The sequence below is a fragment of the Nycticebus coucang genome, chromosome Y (genome assembly GCF_027406575.1).
Source record: "Nycticebus coucang isolate mNycCou1 chromosome Y, mNycCou1.pri, whole genome shotgun sequence".
In the NCBI taxonomy this organism is placed as follows: domain Eukaryota; kingdom Metazoa; phylum Chordata; class Mammalia; order Primates; family Lorisidae; genus Nycticebus; species Nycticebus coucang.
In genome coordinates this window covers 21,730,763-21,756,404 of record NC_069805.1, presented here as the reverse complement: position 1 = coordinate 21,756,404, position 25,642 = coordinate 21,730,763, and the positions used below count along the sequence as shown (strand labels likewise).

Here is a 25,642-nt window from a genome sequence, read left to right as displayed (position 1 = left end):
ATTTTTGTAACCCTGCATTATAAAAATTAAACTCTAAGAAAGCTATCCCGATCATATATTTTTTTTTTTTTTTGTAGAGACCAAGAGTCTCACTGTACCGCCCTCGGGTAGAGTGCCGTGGTGTCACACGGCTCACAGCAACCTCTAACTCTTGGGCTTACGCGATTCTTTTGCCTCAGCCTCCCGAGCAGCTGGGACTACAGGCGCCCGCCACAACGCCCGGCTATTTTTTTGTTGCAGTTTGGCCGGGGCTGGGTTTGAACCCGCCACCCTCGGCATACGGGGCCGGCGCCGTACTCACTGAGCCACAGGCGGCCCCCCCCACATCATAATTTTAATTTTTGATCACTACCATCATTTAAAATTTCCTGATATTTACTCTCAAATGAGATAATAAAATCATTAAAAGTATTTCCAAAAAGGCAAGATACTACATTAAAGTTAGTTCTAAGAGTCCTTTCTTTACTTAGTGGTGAGGCTCTATCAATGGAATTCTAATCCTTTGTTTTTTCCAGGAGCAAACAATTTTCTTTTTCTAGAATCTGGCATGCACAAGTGCCTAGTACACAGAACCCTCTCAATAAATGTTGTGCAAAAGAATATTGAATAATGGTTTATTCTGCAACATAATGACCTCATATAAATATATCATCAATATATCGTAAGTACTAAAAAAGAAAAGGTTATCATTCTCCCAATCTAACAGTTCTACGGACCTACCACTTCTCCAACAGCAATAGTGACTTGCAAGAAGTCACTTTAATGCACTTCTTTATGCTCTCCTGCGTCAATCCTTGTCAGTTAGCACTTTGCACCAGAGGTCTCTAAACTGGAATGCAAAACCCTCAGGTATGTGTAAAACTCTATCATAGGAATCTACAGTTTTATGGACTATGGGAAAATTTAGAATTCTTATTTAATGTTATTTTAATCTCATGCTTTTATACTGTGTTTTTGTGACTATATGATTTTACTAAATAGCCTATCTATTATAATGTATACAAAAATATACGTATGTTAAGGCTACATACTCTAACAATTTAATAATAACAATGAATGATCTAAAACTTTGAAGGCTGTAGCTCTAAATAACTCTGCAAAGTATAATTCAACAAAAATATCTTGTGACCACAAAAAATATGAAGAATGTTTTCCTAATGGTTGGGGGTTGTTTCCTACAGGGGTGGGGAATAGGCTAGTCTTTAATAGTTTTCGTAAAATACATACACCAACAAATAACGCACAGCACTTTCCCAAGCAATTAAATATGGCAACTCTTGTTGAGTCTTTTATGTCTTTAAAAAGGACAACAGGGCGGTGCCTGTGGCTCAAAGGAGTAGGGCACCGGCCCCATATGCTTGAGGTGGTGAGTTCAAACCCAGCCCCCGCCAAAAACTGCAAAAAATAAAAAAAATAATAAAAAAATAAAATGGAGAACAATGGCCAGGCTCAGTGGCTCATGCCTGTGATTCTAGACTCCGGGACACTGAGGCTGACGGATTTCTTGAGCTCAGGAGTTTAAGACCAGCCTGACCAGAGCAAGACCAAGACCTGAAGGCAAAAAAATAAAAAAAAATAAAAAATAAAATAAAGCTGGGTGTTGTGGCAGGCGCCTTATAGTCCTAGCTACTTGGGAGGCTGAGGCAATAGGATCACTTAAGCCCAAAAATTTCAGTGTATTGTTGAGTTATGATGCCATGACACTCTACCACCAAGAGGGTGAAAAAGTGAAACTTTTGTCTCAAAAAAAAGAAGTGCACAATGAGAACCTAAGAAAGTTTATCCAGTTTTCTTTCCATCTGCCTCTTGTCCTTGAAGTTTGTCATTTACTCAAAATCTGTGCTGGGTATTAAAAGTCTTGGTTTTAAATTCCTTTTTCACTGTCATTCTGTGTAACATGGAGCAGAAAGTATATCTGTCCCTGCCTCATTTCTCTTATGGGTAAAATAGAGATTATAATACTTAGCACCAACCTCAGTGCAGTCTAGTCTGGATAAAGAACACTTTATTCTTTCTGTCAACTGAATGCAAAGTGTCATTAATATTATCTGTTTAAAATGGTGTGATTAAATATACATTTCCCTTTAAAAAATAATTAAAACATTAGATTTCTATATTTGTTTTCATAAACTTAAGTTGTCTCTCTATCTGTTTCTCTTTCCCCTTTTTATACACTCACACAGAGACTGTCTTTTGATAACTTCATGGATGTGAGAGAAAAACCTTAAGATAGCATCGAGGAAATAAAAGGGGATTTAAAATAAATTTTCTTATTTAGGTTTCTTTTAAGTTTTAAAGCTATGCATGTCAACCATAAAGTTACAGAGTATACTTAAGCTCCAAAATGTTTGTATTTAATAATTCATAGACTGTTAAATCAGAAGGACCTGTAAGAAAACAACTAAGATAATTACTGGTACATAGTAGTTTCTGACTAAATGCTTAATGAAGGGATCTGGGAGAAGCTTTTTATTTAAATCGTAAAACAAAACTCAAAACCAACTCTTGAGCATTGAAGAGACTAAGTAATTTGCTCAAAATTGCATATCTAGTTAAATTTAAAAAAAAAAAGAGTTTAGTATAGAATGTATTCCTCTTAATTTCCAGCTTTGGCCTTCTCCCAGCAACCCGTTGATTTATTTAAATTGGACTTTCAAATATAATCTGCCAAAGATTCATCATAGAAAAAAATCAGAAAGACCAGTTCTCAAGTTCATCATCTCCAAAAGTTACCCAACACATGATGTTCACAGATGTGAAATGTTTCAAGTAAAAACCGTATATTTATATATATAACATGAAAAATATAAATCTCATATATATTGAAACAAAAGGACATTCTTTCTTTTTTATGGCGAAGGGAAAATAGCCAATCTCCGGTGATTTATTCTACCTGATAACACAGTTTGCTCCTCCACACAGGCGATTACAGTCCTCTGACCAGCTAAAAGTAGTTTGGCTATTTCAGCAATATATTTATCTTTGTTTCTGTGTGTTATTGTATTGATTTTTGTGAATTTACCTACCAATGAGCCATTAACAACCTCATTGCATTATAGTGCTAATAAACTTATCTTGCACTATTTTGGCCTAAGTGAGAGCTCACCCATTAACAAAAGAAATCCAACCTAATTTCGACCATTTGTTAGCCAGGTCAGGCTGTAAAATTATAACACAATGCATGCCTCTTCCACGGGGCACAAAAAGGCAACGATTAACAAAAAAAAACAACCCACTTCCATATCCAGTGGAGTTGTAGTTTGTTATCATAACCCTCCCAAGTCAAAAGGACACCAGTTTCAAGCCTTGCAACTTGGCACAGACAGGGCTTTCCCCCGTCACCCCACTCTGCTGGGCCTCTCTACCTGTCCTCTCCTACTGTCTACAGGTCCCGAACATTAGAAAATAGAAAATGTGATGATCTTTGTGTTTCTCTGTAAAATATGTGTGTGTGTGTGTGTGTGTGTGTGTGTGTGTGTGTGTGTGTGTGTGTGTGTGTGTGTGTGTGTGTGTGTGTGTGTGTGTGTGTGTGTGTGTGTGTGTGTGTGTGTGTGTGTGTTTGGGTGTAACGGGCCTTCTGTTTGGCTGCCCGGCCTGTCCGTCATGGCAGGGGCCAATGGCAGGCTGCCTTATATAAAATGAGTGTTTTCAGTCTCTCCGGGTTGCATGTACTAGATATGGAGCAGTGTACAGTGAAGCGGAGGCAGAGCGGCTCTGCGATCTCCTCTCCGCTTTCCCACAGAGAAACCCTGACTGGCCGCAAAGGGCGAGCCACACACACGCCCTCACGCCTGCGAGGTAGGCGCCCCCATCTCCAGTCCTCCCCGGGAGCTCTCCCCGCACTTTCTGTTTTCCTACTCACTTGCGAGTTGCCGGGCTGCAGCTCCAAGGCACAAGTGGGTCTGAGGCAGGAGCGGCTGCGGCGGCGGCGGCAGCCGGTAGCGTGGACTTGAGGAAGACTGGGGGAACCCCATGCTTCCGGAGCCGGCTGGCTCCCCGGCACTTTCCTCCTCCGCCAAAACTTTGGGTCGAGAGAGGTGGGGGCGGGGGGCGCCAAGGCAGTGTCCCGTCAGCGGGAGGCTGCGGGCGGACCTGGGGAGTACCTGGCCAGCCAGTGCCAGGCTGCGTTTGCAACCAGCACCTCTGGGCACACTGGCAGCGCCACCCGGGAGCCGGGGCGCGGGCTGGAGGAGCCCCATGAAAACAACAACAGAGCCCTCACGCCAGCGGGGGCTCTTTGCAGCCCGTGGAGCCCCAAACTTCGTTGCGGCGAAATTAGCATGGTCTTGGCTGCCGAGGAGGTGGGGCCTGGGGAGCAGGGGCAGAGGAGGAAGGTAGGAGGAGCCAGCCCTCGGTGGATTTATCGAATGTTTCGTGTGCGTTGGTGACCGGGAACAGCAGCCCAGTTGCTCGTTCATCTGGAGAGTTGGGATTTGGGTGTTCCGGCCCCGCAGATCAGTGCCTCTCACCCCCCACCCCTAACCAAATGCGTAGCGAGTAGAGAAAGTGGTTTTAGTGCCAGAGTAGCCTGGAGGAAGAATAGCAGGACTGGGGGAAGAGGGTGAGGAAGAAGAGTGAGAAGGGGGAGGGAAGGGGGGAGAGAGGGAGAGCAGAGCAGGAGAGAGGGAGAAAGAGACTGCCAGAGAGACAGAGAGAGAGAGAGAGGGAGGGAAGAGGAGGGGGAAGAGGAGGAGGGAGGCTGTGTCAGGATTTTGCTTGAATGTGGGATTATGTTGTGTCAATAAGTTTAAGGTGGAGAGAGCGAGGCTGAGGGTGGTGGTGGAGGGGAGGAGGAAGGCCTTGGCTGTTTAAAGTCTTATTTCTGAAGGTAAGTTATGGCTTTGCATGGTCGCGATGGCAGAAAACTTGCAGATCCTTTATCCGGGGATAGGGTCGATGCCTCTAGAAAGAGCTCCCCAGCCCTCTTGAGCCACACTCGTGTTACACTGTTATTTGCCGCGATCAGGGTCCTAGTAAATTACAGAAATCAGACTGGAGGTTTCTTTTCCTCCTCCACCTCCTCGCGCTCACTCACCCTCAGAAATTATTATTTTTTATTTTTGGTATTGTATGAAACTTAACGTAACTGAGACGAATCTGAGCCCTGTAATTTACAAGGACCCTGAATCCGAGAATCTGGAACACAGTTTATATGTGAAATAGTCGCAATCATTTATGCTAAATGAGGAAGGTAAAACAAAACATGCAAAAAGCTAAGACAACATGTACAACAGAGAGAGAAGATATTTTTTGCTTTCCTTTCTGTAGAAAGGAAAATAAAACATATATTCCCCTTCCTTCCCTGTGTGTAGGGTCTAGTCAATTATTTTAACTGGGGACGAATTAGTCCAGGTGGATCTTGTTGAAAAGTTTTGGAAGGTGGAATGGAGGTGGGGTCAGGGGTAGGGAAGGGGAAGGTGGGTGGAGGTTGTGGGGGATGGGGACGGAGCGAGCTCTGCCTCTGCTAATGGTCATTGGCCTGGGGCTTTGAAACCATTGCCAATCCTGCTAATGACAAGTCCAGTTCTTGTCTCCCCGCCGCGGACGCCGGGCTGCCTTTCCCCGAGCTGGCTGACCGGGACTGGGGTACTTTCCCTGCGCGGAGAGGGGCGTTCTTCGCCACCTCCTGGAGTTGCCCACTTGCGGTGGGGACCCCCCAGGTGCGCTCCCTCCCCTGCGCGCCACCTCTGCTCGCGCTACTTTTGTAGCCAGCGGGCGGTCCAGGGGTTCTGGGGGTTCCGGGCGCGGTGGTCCCCGTGCGGCCACCCCACCCCCACACGCGCAGCTGCGGTCCAAGCCTGGAATAGCAGCGCTCGGCCGGGCGCCGGCGGTGCCTCCCTGGGGGGCAGCAGAAGCCCAGGCAGTGGCGGCGGGATCTTCTCCGGGCCCCAGGGAGGAGGAGGGGAAAGTAGGAGGAAGAGGAGGAGAGGGAGGCGTTTTCTGCCCAGCCTGCCGCCAGTTGGAGCAGGCACGGGCACGGGGACACTCTACTCCGTTGCTGCTCCGTTATCGAAAGGTGTTTAGAAGACTTACGCCCAGAGTGTGGGATTTGCACTTCGTTTTTCTCTCCCCCTTCTTCCCCAAAGCAAGATGGACTCTATTCCCTTTCTCTTTCTCCCTCTGCCTGTGTCTTGTCAGCCTTTAAGATCGACATTTTGTACTATGAGGCAAACTTGATGGTCACCAGCAACAAAGCCAGGGTGGGATCCCTCGCTCCCTTCCTCCCTCTCTGTTTCCTAGCTACCCCCACCCGACCTCACAGACCTGGTGGCCCTGCACTTGTCCCTGTGGGCTCTGGCGATTGTGTTTTCCCGGTCGGTTCCCATTTCCAATCTTGGGATTGTGACCCCCGGGCCAGGCAAGTTTGGGAGCCGGCTGTGGCTGCCCAGGTCTGCAAGACCGAGAGACTGCGATACCTGGCCCTGCTGCCGCTGCGGTGGCACCTCCTGCCGGCTCCTGGGCGGGGCTGCCTGTCCATCAGTATGATTCAGTTACTGGTGTATTTGTCCTGAGGGTGGTGATCACTTGTGCAAATTGATGTATGATCGCCGTGTGGGTTTTGCGTTTGCAAAATGGATCAACTTTCTGCTTTGTACATACTGGGAGTAGGAAGCGAGGGTGCTGGAGACACCTTGGGATGCCATCTGGGCTACCCTCCTCCCCACCCCCAGCATCTGCCCTTTGAATACTGAGAACTTTGCTTTTCCTGTCACCACAGTTCTCCAGGGTGGGTAGTGGAGAAAGGGAGAGGTTGATGGGGAGTAGGACTCCAGGATTTCGACACCCCTCTTTCATAGATGTTACAGGACTTGGGACTCTACTGTTGTAAAGCTCTACCATACTGATGATGTACCTTCATTTGATACTTTATAGGTCACTATCATATGACAAAGGCTTTGCCACAGTTCATTGTCCTCCCTGTGTACTTTCCATTTGCCTTCCTGGGTAAGTATGCAAACTCTTCATACAAGCAAGCTGGATGACACTAGTAATGACATAGGGGTCTTTACTGTTCACACAGGAAAATGCTTTATTGGGGTTACAACACCCCAGAAACCTTGTCTCACTGAGTTTCCCACAGCAGAAGTCAATTTATGATTCTTAGTGTTTAGAATTGAGCTATGGTTTGTTATTATTTTAAGATAATTTAAATGTTCATTTCATGTTTATCTATAAGTAATTATCATTTCAACATTTTATTTTCAAATAGGCATTTTAATCGATAATGAAATTTTACACGGAGTTGATGATCTGGTGAATTTAATGCTAGGCAATACTATAGAAAGATTACAATGTATGATAGGAAAGAATAATTAAAAACCCAACGAAGCATTGTGCAGAGGCTTCTCAAATTATAGTGACTGACATATGCTTACTCTCTGCCAGATTCTCTTTCTTGAGTAACATGTGGAGTTTGTACCCATTACTTTTGAGGTGGGAAAGGGTGGATTGGGCAGTGTAGTAAATCTAGCATTTAGTGCACTGGCTTGATTCAAAATTGATCAATTTCCTTCAAAATGTATGTATTTGGAGAAATTAGGAACATTTTAGTAGTCTGTATGAATAAGCAATGACTTTGAGATCTTTTTTTATTGTTAAATCATTGCTGTGTACATTTGTGCAATCAAGGGGTACAATGTGCTGATTTCATATACAATCTGAATATTCTCATCAAACTGTTCAACATAGCCTTCGTGGCATTTTCTTAGTTATTGTATGTGGACATTTGTATTCTGCATTTAGTAGGTTTCGCCTGTACCCATTCTAAGATGCACAGTAGGTATGGCCCCACCTATTACCCTCCCTCTACCTTAACCTCACCCCTCCCTTCCCCTCCCTTGGCCCCATCCCCATATTCTTGTACTATAGTTGGGTTATAGCCTTCATATGAAAGCTATAAATTAGCTTCATAGTAGGGCTGAGAACGTTGGATACTTTTTCTTCCATTCTTGAGATACTTTCCTAAGAAGAATATGTTCCGGCTCCATCATGTAAACATGAAAGAGGTAAAGTCTCCATCTTTCTTTAAGGCTGCATAATATTCCATGGTATACATGTACCACAATTTGCTAGTCCATTCGTGGGTCGATGGGCACTTGGGCTTCTTCCATGATTTAGCAATTATAAATTGGGCTGCAATAAACATTCTGGTACAGATGTCTTTGTTATATTGTGATTTTTGGTCTTCTGGGTATATACCTAGTAAAGGTATTATAGGATTGAATGGCAGGTCTATTTTTAGAACTCTAAGTATTCTCCAAACATCCTTCCAAAAGGAACGTATTAGTGTGCATTCCCATCAGCAGTGTAGAAGTGTGCCCCTTTCTCCACATCCACGCCAACATCTCTGGTTTTGGGATTTTGTTATGTGGGCTACTCTTACTTGGGTTAGGTGATATCTCAAAGTAGTTTTGATTTGCATTTCTCTGATGATTAAGGATGATGAGCTTTTTTTCATGTGTCTGTAGATCGTGCGTCCGTCTTCTTTAGAGAAGTTTCTCTTCAAGTCCTTTGCCCACCCTGAGATAGGATCACTGTTCTTTTCTAGCTAATACGTTTCAGTTCTCTGTGGATTCTGGTTATTAAACCTTTATTGGAGGTATAACCTCCAAATATTTTCTCCCATTCTGAGGGCTGTCTGCTTGCTTTACTCACTATGTTCTTGGCTGTGCAGAAGCTTTTTAGTTTGATCAGGTCCCAGTAGTGTATTTTTGATACTGCTTCAATTGCCTGGGGAGTCCTCCACATAAAATATTCACCCAGGCCAATTCCTTCAAGAGTTTTCCCTGCACTTTCTTCAAGTATTTTTATAGTTTCATGTCTTAAGTTTTAATCTTTTATCCAGTGAGAGTCTATCTTAGTTAATGGTGAAAGGTGTGGGTCCAGTTTCAGTCTTTTACAGATCGCTAGCCAGTTTACCCAGCACCATTTGTTAAATAGGGAATCTTTTCCCCACTGAATGTTTTTAATTGGCTTGTCAGAGATCAAATAACGATAAGTAGCTGGATTCATCTCTTGGTTCTCTATTCTGTTCCAGACATCTGCTTCTCTGTTTTTGTGCCAGTACCATGCTGTTTTGATCACTATGGATTTATATAGTACAGTCTCAGATCTGGTAGCGTGATTCCTCCTGCTTTGTTTTTATTTCTGAGTAATGTTTTGGCTATTCGAGGTTTCTGATACCATATAAAATGAAGTATTATTTTTTCAAGATCTTTAAAATATGACAATGGAGCTTTAATAGGAATAATTGCATTAAGATTACATATTGTTTTGGGTAGTATAGACATTTTAACGATGTTGATTCTTCCCAGCCATGAGCATGGTATGTTTTTCCATTTGTTAACATCTTCAGCTATTTCTTTTCTTAGAGTTTCATAGTTCTCTTTATAGAGATCTTTCACATCCTTTGTTCGATAAACTCCCAAATATTTCATCTTCTTTGACACTACTGTGAAAGGAATAGAGTCCTTGTCTGTTTTGTTGGCTTGGTTATTGTTGGTATATATAAAGGCTACAGATTTATGGGTGTTGATTTTGTAGCCTGAGACATTGCTCTATTCCTTGATCACGTCTAAAAGTTTTGTATTCTAATCCCTAGTGTTTTCCAGATATACGATCATGTCATCTGCGAAGAGTGAAAGTTTAATCTCTTCTGACCCTATGTGGATACCCTTGATTGCCTTGTCTTCCCTAATTGCAATGGCTGAAACTTCCATTACAATGTTAAAGAGCAATGGAGACAATGGGCAACCTTGCCTCATTCCTGATCTAAGTGGAAATGATTTCATTTTAACTCCATTCAATATAATATTGGCTGTGGGTTTGCTGTAGATGGCCTCTATCAGTTTAAGAAATGTCCCTTCTATACCAATTTTCTTAAGTGTTCTGATCATGAAGGGATGCTGGATATTATTCAAAAGCTGTTTCTGCATCAATTGAGAGAATCATATGGTCTTTATTTTTTAGTTTGTTTATGTGTTGAATTATATTTATAGATTTACGTATATTGAACCAGCCTTGAGACCCTGGGATAAATACCACTTGGTCATGGCGTATAATTGTTTTGATTTGTTGTTGGATTCTGTTTGTTAGGATCTTACTGAGTATTTTTGCATCAATATTCATTAGTGATATTGGTCTATAATTTTCTTTTCTTGTTGGGTCTTTGCCCTGGTTTAGGGATCAAGGTGATGTTTGTTTCATAGAATGTGTTGGGTAATATTCCTTCTTTTTCTATGTTTTGGAAGAGGTTTAGTAATATAGGTACTAGTTCTTCTTTAGGGCGGCACCTGTGGCTCAGTCGGTAAGGTGCCGGCTCCATTGACCAAGGGTGGCAGGTTCAAACCCGGCCCTGGCTGAACTGCAACCAAAAAATAGCTGGACGTTGTGGTGCGCGCCTGTAGTCCCAGCTACTCGGGAGGCTGAGGTAAGAGAATCGCTTAAGCCCAGGAGTTGGAGGTTGCTGTGAGCTGTGTGATGCCATGGCACTCTACCAAGGGCCATAAAGTGAGACTCTGTCTCTACAAAAAAAAAACAAATCAGAATTATTATAAAAAAAAAACAACTAGTTCTTCTTTAAAGGTTTGGTAGAATTCTGACGTAAAGTCTTCTAGTCCTGGGCTTTTCTTTTTAGGGAGATTTTGTATAGTTGATGCTATTTGAGAACTTGATATAGGCTTGTTCAACATTTCCACTTCGTTCTGGCTAAGTCTTGGCAGGTGGCGTACTTCCAAGTATTGGTCAATTTCTTTCAGATTTTTATATTTCTGAGAGTAAAGGTTCTTGTAATATTCGTTAAGGATTTTTTGAATTTCTGAGGGGTCTGTTGTTATTTCATCTTTACCATTTCTGATTGATGAAATTAGAGATTTGACTCTTTTTTTCCTGGTTAGGTTGGTTAAAGGTTTATCTATTTTATTGACCCTTTCAAAGAACCAACTTTTGGATTTATTGATCTGTTGTATAATTCTTTTGTTTTGAATTTCATTTAATTCTGCTGTGATTTTGGTTATTTCTTTTCTTCTGCTGGGTTTGGGTTTGGAATGTTCTTCCTTCTCCAGTTGCTTGAGATGTCCCATTAAGTTATTAACTTCCTCTCTTTCTGTTTTCTTGAGGAAGGCTTGCAGTGCTATAAATTTCCCTCTTAAGACTACCTTTGCAGTATCCCAGAGGTTCTGAAAATTCGTGTCTTCATTATTGTTTTGTTCCAAAAATTTGGTGATTTTCTTCTTAATCTCATCTATAACCCATCTATCCTTCAGCATAAAATTATTTAGCTTCCATGTTTTTGTATGGGTATGAAGATTCCTGTTGTTATTGAGTTCAACTTTTATTCCATGATGGTCTGAGAAGATGCAAGGGATAATTTCTATTTTTTTTTTTAATTTGCTGAGGTTAGATTTGTGGCCTAGGATGTGGTCGATTTTGGAGTATGTTCTGTGGGCTGATGAGAAGAATGTGTGTTCAGTTTTTTGGGGATTAAATGTTCCGTAGATGCCTGGTAAGTCCAGATGTTGAATGGTTAAGTTTAAATCTAAAATTTCTTTGCTTAGCTTCTTTTTGGAGGATCTATCCAGCACTGCTAAAGGGGTGTTAAAATCTCCAACTACTATGGAACTGGAGGAAATCAAGTTGCTCATGTCTGTTAGAGTTTCTCTTATAAATTGAGGTGTGTTGTGGTTGGGTGCATAAATATTAATAATTGAAATCTTATCATATTGAGTATTACCTTTAACAAATATGAAGTGTCCATCCTTATCCTTCCTTATTTTGATTGGTTTGAAGCCTATCGCATCTGCGAATAGCATTGCAATGCCTGCTTTTTTCTGCTTTCCATTTGCCTGGTGTATAGATGACCATCCCTTCACCTTGAGTCTATATTTGTCTTTTACTGTAAGATCAGATTCTTGTATGCAGCAGATATATGGCTTGAGTTTTTGTTTCCTGTCAGGCAACCTGTGCCTCTTTAGAGGACAATTTAAACCATTCACATTAATTGAGAATATTGATAAGCCTTTCGAGTGTCTGGTGGACATTTTTAATCCTTTTGTGACTGTGGAAGTTGGAATTTGATCAAAATTTTCTTTGTGATTTTACTTTTGTGGTGGAGGATTATGCTGGTCTTGGAGGACTGGTTTAGTTGTGGCAGATTTCTTCAACATATGACTGTTATTAAGGTATTTAATTTCTCTGTCATAAATGAAGCTCAGTTTAGATGGGTACAGGATCCTGGGTTGAAAGTTATTTTGTTTTAGGAGATTAAAAGTCATTGACCATCCTCTTCTTGCTTGAAAGGTTTCAGCAGAGAGATCTGCAGTTATTAATAATCTTCCCCTTGTAGATGATGGTTTTCTTTCATCTGGCTGCTTTCAGAATTTTCTCCTTCATATTAACTTTAGTGAAATTGATTATGATGTGTCGGGGAGATGTCTTATTTGGGTTGAGTCATGCTGGAGTTCTGAATCTGTCTGCTATCTGAATTTCAGAATCTCTTGGCATGTCTGGAACGTTCTCTTTCATAATCTCATGGAGAAGAGACTCTATTCCTTGTGAAGCCACTTCATCACTTTCGGGGATCCCTATAAGACAAATATTGATTTTCTTCAAATTATCCCAGAGGTCTCTGAGAGAGTGATCTGTTTTTGCCCTCCATTTCTCTTCCTTTTTGAGAGTTTGAGAGTATTGGAGAGCTTTGTCTTCCATGTCAGAAATCCTTTCTTCTGCTTGCTCCATTCTGTTACTGTGGCATTCTACTGTGTTTCTCAGATTTTGAGGGCTGCAACTTCTTGTCTCAATGTGTCAAAATCTTTGGTCCTTTGGTCTTTGAATTCGTTGAATTCTTGAGACATCTTTTGGGTTACTGCTTGGAATTCTAATTCGATCTTATTTGCTATCCAGATTCTGAATTTGATTTCTGATATCTCAGCTATTTGTTTGTGCATGGGATCTTGTGCTGTGTCTGCCCCATTGATCCTTGGCAGAGTTGATCTCTGATTATTCATATTGCCAGAGTTTTTCCCTTGATTTCGTCTTATGATTGTTTTTCACCATTGCCTCTGGCTGTCCTCAGAGTTGGGGTGGTGTCTCTCTGAGATTAGACCCCAGGGGATCACTCTATTGTTGCTGGATATTTGTAGGGTCTGACCATGTGTAGCTCTTCTGGGCTGCCCCAGCCAGGGAGTTCTGGTTGTGGGAACAGCTCCAGAGTGTGACACCCCTGGATCCAGCAACGGGGTGGGGGGTGGTGCACATGGTTGTGGGAGTGCCTGGCACCCAGTGAGTTTGGCACAGAGGGCCCAAGGCTCCAGCAGCCTCTGGACAGGAGAAGGGCTCCACACAGAGGCAGGGAGGGCTCTGGAGGGCACCGGCTACCAGATTCCCTGGCCAGACTAGCAGGCGGGTATGGAGGCAGGGAGGGTACAGGAGAGAGGACGGGGGGTTGCATGGCTCCCGGAGTTCCTGGTCAGGGCAGGTGAGGCGCAGCTCCTGGGGGTCGCTGTTATGGAGGTCTGGGAGGGTACCCATCAGGGGTCCCTGTGAAACTCTTCTGGAGGTCTGGGTGGGTGCTGATTGTGGGTCCCGTGCAGCTGTTCCCAACTTTGAGATCTCTTAAGTGCCTTTTACAGATACATGCTTTCCAAATAGAAATTTTTGCAAAATAGTGTGGGACAGTGAGTGTCTGAGAAGTTTATTGGTGAGAGGTAAGCATGCAGGTGAAAATGGAGGGCTGTAGAACATTTGAAAGCAGTATGGTGAGCTCAAACTGCAGAAAACCAAGTTGTAAGTTTTCCCCTCCATTGTAAAAGAACTTCCAGGTACTCTCAATTGCTCCTGTGTTAAAAATATAAGTTGGTACTAAATTGTGTAACTCAGCTGTGGTGCTTTGTAATATTACCATAGGGAATTTGGAGATTGTATTTTGTGAATGAAAAGGAACTCACTTGTCCATTAAAGAAAATTCAGGGACTTTATTTTGTTTCCTGGATTTCTGGAATACTGTGTATGTTAACAAAATGTTATCTTAATATTAAGAAGAATTGAGTATGAAGAATTGAAGACCAAGCCTCTCTGTAAGTCTCCATCTGGTAAGAAAATATACTTTGATTTTACTGTGGACGTTAGATTATCTATTTCAGTTTTGTGTCCAACATTTTCTTTATGGCAGGCAAATATTGCATTACTGTTGATAAATTGGGAAGTTTGTCCAGTTGGAGCTTCAGGATATGTCACATGCATGACAGGTCAGTTGGAGTGGCTGGAATAAGATAGTTTTTTTGTTGTTGTTGAGGCAGTGTCCCACCCTATGCCCCTGAGCAGAGTGCAGTGGCGTGGTAGCTCACTGCAACCTCAGACTTGTACTGTGGGCATCCCCCTACCTCAGCCTCCAGAAACCACTGGGATTACAGGTGCTTGCTGCAGCACACAGCTGGGTTTTTCCATTTTTTTCATGAGTCGGGGGGTCTTACTCTCTCTCAGGTGAATCTCAAACTCCTGAGCTGAAGCAATTCGCCCTCCTCAGCTTCCCACAGTGCTGGGATTACAGGCGTGAGCCACCACATCCGACAAGATGGTTTTTTAAGATGAATTCAGTGCACACCAAAATATATAGATTTCAGTGTATTCGGTTTTTTTAAAAACTTGTTTGGAGGAGAAGTTTTTCATCTTTGAACATATGGTCAAAGTATTCAAACTGCATTCCTGATTAGTAAAGAACACCACATTTGTACCTGTGAGACACATTATTTTGTTCACCACAAGAAACTTTTAATATTACTTCTTTACTCCTAGAAAAATTCTGACCTGTTCAAAAATTAATATGGGAATTAGTAATATCCGGAATAAAAGCATTTCTGATGAGCTCTTGTATTTCTTCAAGATATCAAATGACTACTTCATTAAAATGATATTTTCAAGAACAATCTTGGTCTTTGAAGTCAGTGAAGTAGTCTAAAAAAGTCACTTTGACAATGAATTATCGGTTATTTGCATCTAAAATACATTTATTAGATTTGAGACTTATCAAAATAAGAATTTAAAGGATCTTTTGCTTCTTCATCTGTAAGAGTTTCCCAACTTCTCATTTTTTTATTCTGCATATCTCTGTTAAGTTCTGAAACTGGAGCCTTAATTTGCATTATACACTTAATGTTAGCTAATGTCAAGGTGGCTCATCCATGTTGTTTCCTAGTGTTACTTCTTTGGAAGTTCCGTGGCAGGTTTAGGAAGAATTTTTTTTCCATTAGAGACTTAGATGTTTTTTAAAATTTGTAATTTTTGATACTTGAAAAAAGATCTATTTAGAGCTTTGTATCCAAATTTTGTTTAAAAAGTTCCAGTTTTAAGAGTTTTTTAGATAGTTGTGTTTGTAACATATCTTGAAAAGTGAAGCTAGTGAATGATGCCCCATGATTATATCAATGTATACAGCTATGATTTAATAAAAAAAGAAATTCATGCTAAAATAAATAAAATTTAAAAAACAAAAATATATATAAAAAAAGAAAAGTATATAATATAGCACCTTTGACCTTACAGACCTGATCTTTATACTTAATCTATTGGAACAGTTATGTTTAGATTTTGAATTTAAAAGCTTTCAGTGAGGGGCGGCGCCTGTGGCTCAGTTGGTAAGGCGCGGGCCCCATATACCGAGGGTGGTGGGTTCAAACCCGGCCCTGGCCAAACTGCAACCAAAAAATAGACGGGCATTTTGGCGGGCACCTGTAGTCCCAGCTACTCGGGAGGCTGAGGCAAAAGAATCGCTTAAGCCCAGGAGTTGGAGGTTGCTGTGAGCTGTGTGAGGCCACGGCACTCTACCAAGGGCCATAAAGTGAGACTCTGTCTCTACAAAAAAAAAAAAAATAAATAAATAAAAATAAAAGCTTTCAGTGAGAGCCAGGATGCACATAGAATTATGGTTGGCCTGTGCTGAAATTAGTTAAGTAATTGATCAAGTTTTCTGTGTTCCTTAAAAAAGAACAACAACAGATCTGAAAATAATATAGCACAACTTCTGAAAATTTAACTTAGCTGCTAAAGTATTTAACTTAGCAGCTAAAGCCACACTTTTCAGTAAAATCACAAGCAATTTCTAATTATTAGTCATTAACCAGCATGGTTACAGTTTACATTTTCCTACATTTCATAAAGAACATGCTTAAAGTTTACATTTTCCTACATTTCATAAAGAACACTTATTAAAGCAAGGGCTATATTTTTAAGTGGATCTTGTCACTCTTGTTACTTTTATATTTAAAATAATAAAGGTTGTACAGCTCAACCTATTTATTAAAAAAAAAAGAACTTTTGAAAACTCTCATTAGACATGTGACTATATTTGCTGTACTAAGGAAATCCCTGAAATGATTAATGTCTTAAAAAAGCACAAAAATGTTTACAATTGTGATATTTGAAGTGTTTTAAATTCTTAAGTTTACACAATTAATTTTGACATATTTCATCACCATCAATATGGTATACCTGTGTTTTAAGATTTACACTTAAGCAGGTTCTTAAGAAGAAGACACTTTGCTTGAACATGTAGTTTGAAGTCCTCCTCATTTTTTAACATTTTACCACTAAGGGAACCTTTAAAAATAGGTTCGAGTGGTATTTTTCCTATCCTTTTAGTTAGACTCCTTCCTCTCACTGTGAAATGAAAACAAACCTAACTTTAGTAAAAACATTGTAATTTTGCTGCTTTGTTTCATCACATGAAAGAGACTGACCCCACTGACCCATTTGTTTTCGCATGTTCTGTTGTCTAGAGAAGTTCAAAAAACCCTTTGGTGGGGTCATTCCCTGACATCCACCCCTCACCCCATTGGAATGTGACTTAATAGTACCTTGTTCACTTTCTGTTAGGTAAATGGGCACTCATGGATGAATGAAATGCAAGGTGAACTTAGAGTTTTGCAGGCTCTTTTGAAATGCAGTTTTAAGATATGGTTAGCTGTCTCTCAGATTCTGATGAAGCCTATCCCAGTTGATTTTCCTTTTTTATATTTTCCCTACTCTTTAAGAAATGAATATGACATTAAATATAATAGGTATTTACTACCTATTGCATACCAAGCACTCTTCTGAATATTTTCAAGTATCTCAGTTCACTAAAAGGGCATAACAAATATTGGTGATAGAATTTATTCAGCTCCCTCATCCCTTGTCCTCTCCTCTCCTCTCGCCTCTCCTCTTTTACAGATTTTGAGAGCAAAGCTTACTCATCCTAACCCACCTGGAGTCACATTGGGGGGGAGGGGCAGCCCCTAAGTCCAAAGCCACTTCCCTATTTACTCTGCTTCTCAGTTATCCTGGGACTCTGACACCTGGACTCTTTAATTTCTGATTTCTGGAATAGTTACTTGTGTTCTTCATTTGCTTGGCTTCTGTGTCATAATTTAAAATGGAGTTCTAGGTTCAACTACACTCTCAGAAACCTAATTGAGTTGGTCTTTTAAATGCCTACATGAGAGGCAACGTGTTTTAGAAGAGTGACCATGTGTCAGACAACTCCCATTTGAATGCCATCTGTGCCACCTCTTAGCTGTGTGAATTTGGGCAGGGCACTTAACCTCTTGGTATGATAGTTTCCCCACCTATAACCCAGGAAGATAGAACTTTTCTTTTAGAGTCATTTTGAAAATTAAACATACAACCTATATAAAGCACTTGAATGCTTTGCATACAGGCACTTAGCAGTCATAAATTTATACTGTTACAAATAAAGACACTTTTGCTGTAGTTCAGTGTGTTCATTTGTGTATTCATAAGGATAATGTATGATCTTACAATCATTTATGAATAAAAAAATTCCAGGCTCAGAAAATAAGTGCTTTTGAGGGGAGTGCCTGAAAATGGATAGTACAGTACCATACACTTAAAGACAAATCAGAACATTACTTAGATAATAAAAAAATGTAGCGTTTATTTAACAAACATTTATTGAGCTCTTAATATGGTCTAGGCCAGGCGTCCTCAAACTGCGGCCCATGGGCCACCTGAAGTGATATGATTGTATTTGTTCCCGTTTTGTTTTTTTACTTCAAAATAAGATATGTGCAATGTGCATAGGAATTTGTCCATAGTTGTTTTTTTTAAACTATAGTCCGGCCCTCCAATGGTCTGAGGGACAGTAAATTGGCCCCGTGTTTAAAAAGTTTGAGGACGCCTGGTCTAGGCTCTGTCGTAATCTCTGAGACTGTAGTAGTAATAATATAATGGTTAAAATTGCTGCTTTTATGGAGTGTACTTTCTAGTGGGAGAAAAGAGACTATAAATAAAATAAGCTGTGTGGTAGGTTACATGGTTATTTGTTACAGAAAAAGTAAAGCAAGGGATGGAGAGTGAGAGAAGATGGCATTCTCTAGGATGGTTTGTGATTGGTTAGATAGGGGTCATACTCTGTCAGGAACTGTACAAGTCCAGGGGGGGGTGTGGGAGTGTGTGCAAAGATGGTAGGCATGGTGCTAACCTTAGGGATGCCCTGTCCTTTTCCAAGATCTCCATGTCTTTTTCTGCGATGTTTTTAGAGTGCTTCCAGCAGTTTTGGAGACATTCCTGTTCAGCATGAAATGTTATAGAGAAGTTTGTACCTGATTGTAGGCATTTGGGAATCCATTGTTATACTTGGAAAAGGATGCCCAGTACTCTGGATGGCTTTCTCTATAGTTGGCAGAATTAGGGGCAAACCGTGTGCATTCCTTGCAGCTCAGGTACTCACTCATACTTGTCTTAAGACTTTTCTTTGAAATTTCAGTAGCAGTCAAGCTAGTCAGTCAGTAGGCCTTTTGGACTGGCTAGCAAGTCCTAAGGCAAGTGTCTTAAACAAATGTGCTGTTCTCAGTTGCCTTTTACAATAAAATACCAAGTAGAAGGAAGGGGGAATTTCAATTTTAAAATAATTTGCAAGAAGTCAAGGGAGAAGTGTTAAGCTAGTATTTTCTTTTCAAAAATTCTTTGGTAATAAATACTCCCTTCTCCCCTACTCCTGCCCATTCATATACAGGTTTATCTATTAATTCTTTCTGCATAGAGTATTTTTTGAGCATCTACTATATCCTAGGCTCAGTGAATGTTACAAAGTAGATAAGGGTAGGTATGGTGTATCCCTGTTCACAAGGAGTGTATACAACAGACACAACAGGAAAGGAAAGGAAGTTTGGGTCGCAGCAGGGCTGTGCAGCTTCCACACCAGCTCACTCAACTTTTTTTTTTTTTTTTTTTTTTGCAGTTTCTAGCCGAGATCAGGTTCGAACTTGCCACCTCTGGCATGTGGGGCCAGCGCCTACGGAAAGGAAGTTTGGGAAGAACCACCTTATGAGACCTTAATGGGATTTCATAAAGGCAAGTGTCTGGCACATGTCTGCATATAGGAGATGCTCAGTACCTGTGAAGACCTGTGTTGACTCTTGGATAGAGTGATTAGTCACTCAAGGAAGATACAGACAGTATGGTAAAGATGATCAGATGAGGGACTAGTAACGTTTGGCTCCATTATTAGGGAGGTCCTCATAGAAACTTGAAACGGGCCTTGGAGATTGAAAGGGATTTGAGCACACCCACCTGAGCATACGGAGATTACCTAATTTGGTTTTGTATTTTTAGCAGGTGGTTCAGAATAGCCTGTCAATTTTTGTTGGGTGAATGAAAAAGAGGGAAGGATAGTCCTGGTGAGTGATAAAAACCGTAAGTAAAAGCATGCCAGAGATTGGGAAGCACAGGGTGGGTGAGGAGCTCCAGTAGTGATCATTCAGGTCTGCTGAAGAAAGGGTGAGTGCAAGGAAAATGTATATTTTAAGTGAGATCAGGGTCAGATCCTGGGGGGGGGTGGTGTCATAATTTCCAGGCTAAGCAGTGGAGAATCATGAGAGCAGGTTCAGTAGCCAACTCTGGTGACATTGGAACAGGAGATGGGTGGCAGTAGCCTCACATGAAAGGGTGGCTGTAGGGACTGGAGAGGCATGTGTGGAGCTAAGTGATGTTTTAGAGGGTGAATTGATGGCCCACTTTAATACTTCACCTGGTGGCTTAGTGGAATGATTTTGAATGCTTTCCTTTGCAATAGGAACTCTTTGAGAAAATGAAAGCATGAAATCTAATTCCCTGGAACAACGTTTTTGAGAGTTTTAAAAAACACTGTCTAAGTCATTCTCCCAAGAGCTGTTATAAAAATTTTGAAAGCCAAAAAATATTTAGTAAAGTTACTATGTCAATGTTTAGGTAATTTACAACAGAGTTCAGTATTTATATATTATAAATTTATTTTTATAGTACGTTTGGGCCCTTTGTATTTTTCTGTATTATAAATACATACACACACACATACAAGGAAAGGAGAGAGGAAATACAAAAATAACCATGTGTCAGTTACTTATTTGATGCTGCGTCTTGGATTAGTAATGAGCCCAGTGATAACACTTTGTTGATTTTTATGTGAAAATTCTTTATGATCATCCGTTCTATAAAGTGGTTTCTAAGAAAGCATTTCAGTGAATTTTTTTTTCTTTTAAAGAAACATTTAGAAGAGTAATGTTTAGAATAGTTTATTTTGTATAGTACATTTTTGTTAGAAAGATGGGCTTTTGCCTTCACATTTAGCATAAATGTATAAGACTGTTAGAAGACACAATAGAAAAATGTAATATGAATAATCCTCTCTTTCCAGCATCATTGACCTAAATTGTATATAAGGGCATTTATTCCTGAGAATTAGAAAACCCATCTTCTAGCCTTTTTGCAATACTTAAGTGAGTAACCTGTGTCATTTACTTTATTTTAATAGGCTTCAGTTTTCTCATGTATGAAATAAGATGTTGGCCTAGAATAATCAGGAACATCTTTCTAGGAGTAATTCCCTGTGACTCAGTGTCCTGTTAGAGCCACAAGGGGAAGAGGCTCCCATAAACATTGAAAATTATAGTATTTTAAAGTTCAAAATTCTTTGGTATTCTTCACAAGTTCCTGACCTGTATCTCTTTCCATGTAGGGGGCTGAAAGGCCTCATGTTTACTTTAGTTGCAGAACATTGAGCACTTCTGAGCAGAGTGCATGGCACATGAAGGATACCCCCAGTAAATAATTGCTGGGTTTGTTTCAACTGTTAGAGACATACAGTGTTAAGGGATTTCTCTCGGACTTGGTCTGATCCTCTGCTCATGTTAGAGAAGCAGTTGAAACAACTCTTCATATATTCAGAAGTAAACTCTTGGGATGATCACAAGAACTATTAACATTCACTGAATGAACATTTATTGAGGTCCTGCCATATGCCTGGCAGGCATGGTATTAAGCCCTGCAAATAAAAACTAAATAAAAATAGGTACCTCCACCAGCTTCCATGGTAGTAGTGAAAACAGGCATTAGAGACTTTGTATGAACAGATTTTTCTCTAATTTTAAAGATGGAAAAGTGTGAAATCAAGTCACTGTCCTCTAAGTCATTGTTTTAAGTTAAATTGTGTTAAAAATCAGTGAAAGTACTTGGAAAGAAACGACAATAGGAATCATCCTAGCTGCCCCTCTCCCAACTAAAGGTTATTTCTCTTGAAGTAAGATGATGAATTCTCATATAGTTTCTTCATATTTCCCTTGTTCAGGTCTGGAGAACAAGAACATTTCAGCCAGTCTCAACAACCATGAGAGGCAGGGAGACATGCAATCTCTAAGGACATTGCAGCTCCAATTATATCGGGATTTATAGATCAAAGCCACTTTTAGTTTTTTTTTGCTGAGTTAGGGAAGACCTCATTTTACCCATCCTTTAAGTGCTGTACTTTATTTGACTTCATAGGCGGGAACTTGATTTCAAAAATATTATTTTGGAGTAACAGTGATCTCAGGTTGGTAAGGTTAAACATGAGCTGAATTTGCTGAGTTTGAATGGATGGGTCAGTAATGAAAAGCTTGGCTTATCTCATTAAAATGAATGATGAAAATTCTCATTGCATTATAGTGAAAGATTTAGTCATTTTTATGTATTCATCTGTATTTATTATAATAATTGCTACTCACTGTAGAACATTATGTACCAGACATTGTGATAGGTATTTTAAATTCTTATTTAATCTTTACAGTAAGGCTAAGATAGATATTATTGTTCCCCATTTTATCCATTGAAGAATCTAGACTCCAGGTGATTAATATCTTATCCATATAAGTACTTCTGTGCTTTAGGATTTAAATTATGGTCATTTTTTTACTCTAGAGCCTGAGCCAGAGACCAATTTGCCTTTTCCCCCTGCTTCCAAGTGATTATTAGGGCTAAAATGTAGGCCCTTGCTTTTTAATACATAGGCAAACAGACTGATTGGGGCCTGAGGGCTGTATTTGGGAGGGCAGAATGTGGGAAGAGAGATCCTGGGGCCCAAGCAGGAGAGGTGGATTTTAGAAGCTGACGTAAAGACAGGAGACCTAGTCTGCAGAAGGATGTAAGCTGGCAGTGGGACGATAAATACTATATCGTACACCAAAGTGAAAGGGTAGATGAAGAGGCACATGAGGCCTTGGGGGCCAACTGTGATTTCCCAGCTTCTATCTTGCGGGTCTATTACTGAACAAGAATTTCAGAGTGGGATCCAAGAATGTGACTTTTTCTTAAGTCCTGTTGCTGATTCGTATGTGCAACAAATGCTGTTAGGAAATCAAGTAGGCATGTGGAGAAGGTAAAGAGACTTGGGATCTAAACCCAAGAGTGCTCCTATTTGGGGTGTTGTACTGTTTCCAGAGAACAGCAGGTGAAGATCAAGGAATAGAACAGTGATAAGGGACTTTTGATTACAAATTTGGGTACCATTTCATTTATTTTTTGAGCATAACATTAATTTTCTTTCTTTCTTTTTTTTTTTTTTTTGAGACAGAGTCTCACGGGTAGAGTGCTGTGGCATCATAGCCTAACTCTTGGGCTTAAGCGATTCTCTTGCTTCAGCCTCCCGAGTAGCTGGGACTGCAGGCGCCCACCACAATGCACGGCTATTTTTTTTATTGCAGTTATTGTTGTTTTAGCTGGCCTGGGCCAGTTTTGAACCCGCCAGCCTCCGTGTATGTGGCCAACGCCCTATCCACTAAACTACAGGCACCTCCCCACAATATTAATTTTAAGCAAGAGATATGCTTACTTACAGTTTGATTAATACATATTCTGTTCATTTCATTATTTACTCTGTCTACTTTCATTTGATCTTCAATTCTTGAGTACTTTCTAGATTTTTAACAATGGTGGACTTACGTTATTTCAGGAAAATGTAGCATTTTTGGTTCTTACAATTTCTTTTTTTATATGTTTCAGATAAGCCGTTACTTTGAGTAATTCTGGAGGTGTGTTTATATCTTAACAGATGATAAATACAGTTGACACTTTAGTAATGTGAGGGTTAGAATGTCGACCCCTGTGCTGGTGAAAAATCTGTGTCTAATTTTTGACTCTTGAAAAATTTAACTACTAATCACTTACTGTTTATAGGAAGCCTTACCAATAACATAAATAGTCAATGAATACATATTTTGTATGTTATATGTATTAAATATTGTTTTTTTACAATAAAGCTAGAGAAAAGAAAATGTTATTAAGAAAATCATAAGGAAGAGAAAATATATTTGCTATCACTAAGTAGAAGTGGATTATTGTACAGGTCTTCATCATCATCATCACCTTCTTCACACTGAGTAGGCTAAGAAAGAGGAGGAAGAGAAGGGATTGGTCTTGCTGTCTCAGGAATGGCAGAGACGGAAGCAAATCATTTATAAGTGGACTCACATACTACAAACCTGTGTTGTTCAAGGATCTGTACTTGAAACTTGATGAGGATAATTTTTTTTTCCACTACAACCTTGAGTGATAAGACAATATAGAAGTGAATCTGTGGGAAGAGAATTTAGTGGTAATATTGTTTGCTGATAGGGCTATTTGGAAGGCTTTTTATCAACAGCAATTGTTAGACCATCACTTTTGCCTTTCCAATACTATCTAAAGCTGTCACCTAAAGAATATTTTTCAAGAAATAAATTCATGCAAATGACCGAGGGTGGCTATATTTTACTGTGGGAAACTTCCCTTTTTTAAAAACACATTTGTTTTTTCATCCTATTCAGGGAATTTGTTTCTGCTATCCCAGAGCCTCCTGCTTGAGGTTTAGTTGCTCAACTTCCCATCTCCTGTTTTAGTCTCTCTACTTGCACAGTCAACAGTTTAGCCTAGAAGGGATGAGAGCAGGATGATTTGGCCAAACAATGTAGTATAGTTGGAATACTTTTCTTGTGTTTGCCCCTTGGCTTAAGGTCTTAGATGTACTTAGTTCACAGAGAAATTTATAGGTTTCCAAGGGTACTTTCAGGAAGGGAAAGTAATGTACAAAGGGAGAAATAATCCAAGTTGTGTTCTTACTCAAAGACCCCCAGAACAAGCTTGGAGAGTGATTGTGAAGTTTTTGAGAAGAGATTGACTGCTATGATCACATCATTGCTATGATCATAAAAGTCTAACAAAAAATTATCCATCAAAAAGCAGAAACTGAACCAAAACAACTATTCACTCACCTTTAGGAACACAATGTTCATGTTCTGGAAATACACAATGCTTCTCTGGATTAGAAAATGTAAGTTCAAGAAGCCCCTAGGAAGGGTATCTTTCATACTGCCAATATGGACAGTTGTCACTGAAGGAGGCTGTCTTCTTGAATGCTAAAAGCATCTTGGGTTCACCCTGTGAAATCATGAATAAATCATCAAAGGATTATGTTCTCTAATGTGGGTGATTCTGATGAGTGGTAATTTCTTAGGGTCTTAAAGATGTCTATATGAGTATGTTTTTCCCCCACCATCCATGGCTTAAACATTAGTGCAGAAATGTTAAAAACTGTTGTCCCCAGCAAAGATAATAGGAAATAGACATTTCTGCAAAAAACATAATTTAAATAAATTTGTTTAAGATATAAAAACAACAGAGACATTATAGCAAGTAGGAGGCTTTGGAGTTTGTCCATAACCTTGGGAGGGTGATGATGTCAGGGTTGAGAAAGCCATGACCTTCTAGGGCAAGCTCTTGTCTCCACTGTCAGAACAGGTACTGGCGTGAGTGGTTCAGGGATCTGCTCAGCAATTGGTTCACGTGGTCTGATAGTACTCTTTGCTGCAACCCTTAGTGTACATTTTCCTCCAAGACACTAAGACTTTGCTTCCATTTTAGAAAATTGCTGGTTAATAGAATTCACTGCCTATTCAACTCTGTGATTCAATACATGTTTAATGAACAGCAGGTTTATGTGCTTATTGTTATATATAAAATGACTTATATTAATTTTATAATTTTGTGTTTGCTTATTTATTTTTGAATTACATGCTGTTTAGATGCTTAACTTGAGGCTCAACTGTTTTGCTGAGCAAACTTTCAGATCCCTTCTCCCTGCTGGGGTATATTTCATGTAAATGCTTGATGTTACACAGCCTTATACAGATATGTATCTGGTAACTTTCTACGGTTATTTCTTTAATTAACAAAACTAGTGGGGCTGTCCCATTGGAGCTGCTATGGTTGTAGTGATTTTCTGATACTTTGTGTGTTTGTGTGTGAAGAGATTGCTTTAGGAAATGTTGTTAAAGCAGAGACTACTTTAAGTGGTATTCCTAACACTTAAATTTCCAGAAAAGTC

The 25,642-nt window shown here is 40.1% G+C and overlaps 1 protein-coding gene across 1 annotated transcript in view; it reads left to right on the top strand.

Annotated features, from left to right (window-relative positions):
- The first annotated feature begins 3,868 nt into the window (after window positions 1-3,868).
- LOC128578993 (uncharacterized) overlaps window positions 3,869-25,642 on the top strand; it is a 163,080-nt gene continuing 141,306 nt past the window's right edge. The window contains exons 1-2 of the mRNA XM_053581318.1: window positions 3,869-4,301; window positions 6,874-6,945. Of these exons, the coding sequence (XP_053437293.1) occupies window positions 3,973-4,301; window positions 6,874-6,945 (401 nt within the window). The 5' untranslated portion in view covers window positions 3,869-3,972. The remainder of the gene's footprint in view (window positions 4,302-6,873; window positions 6,946-25,642) is intronic.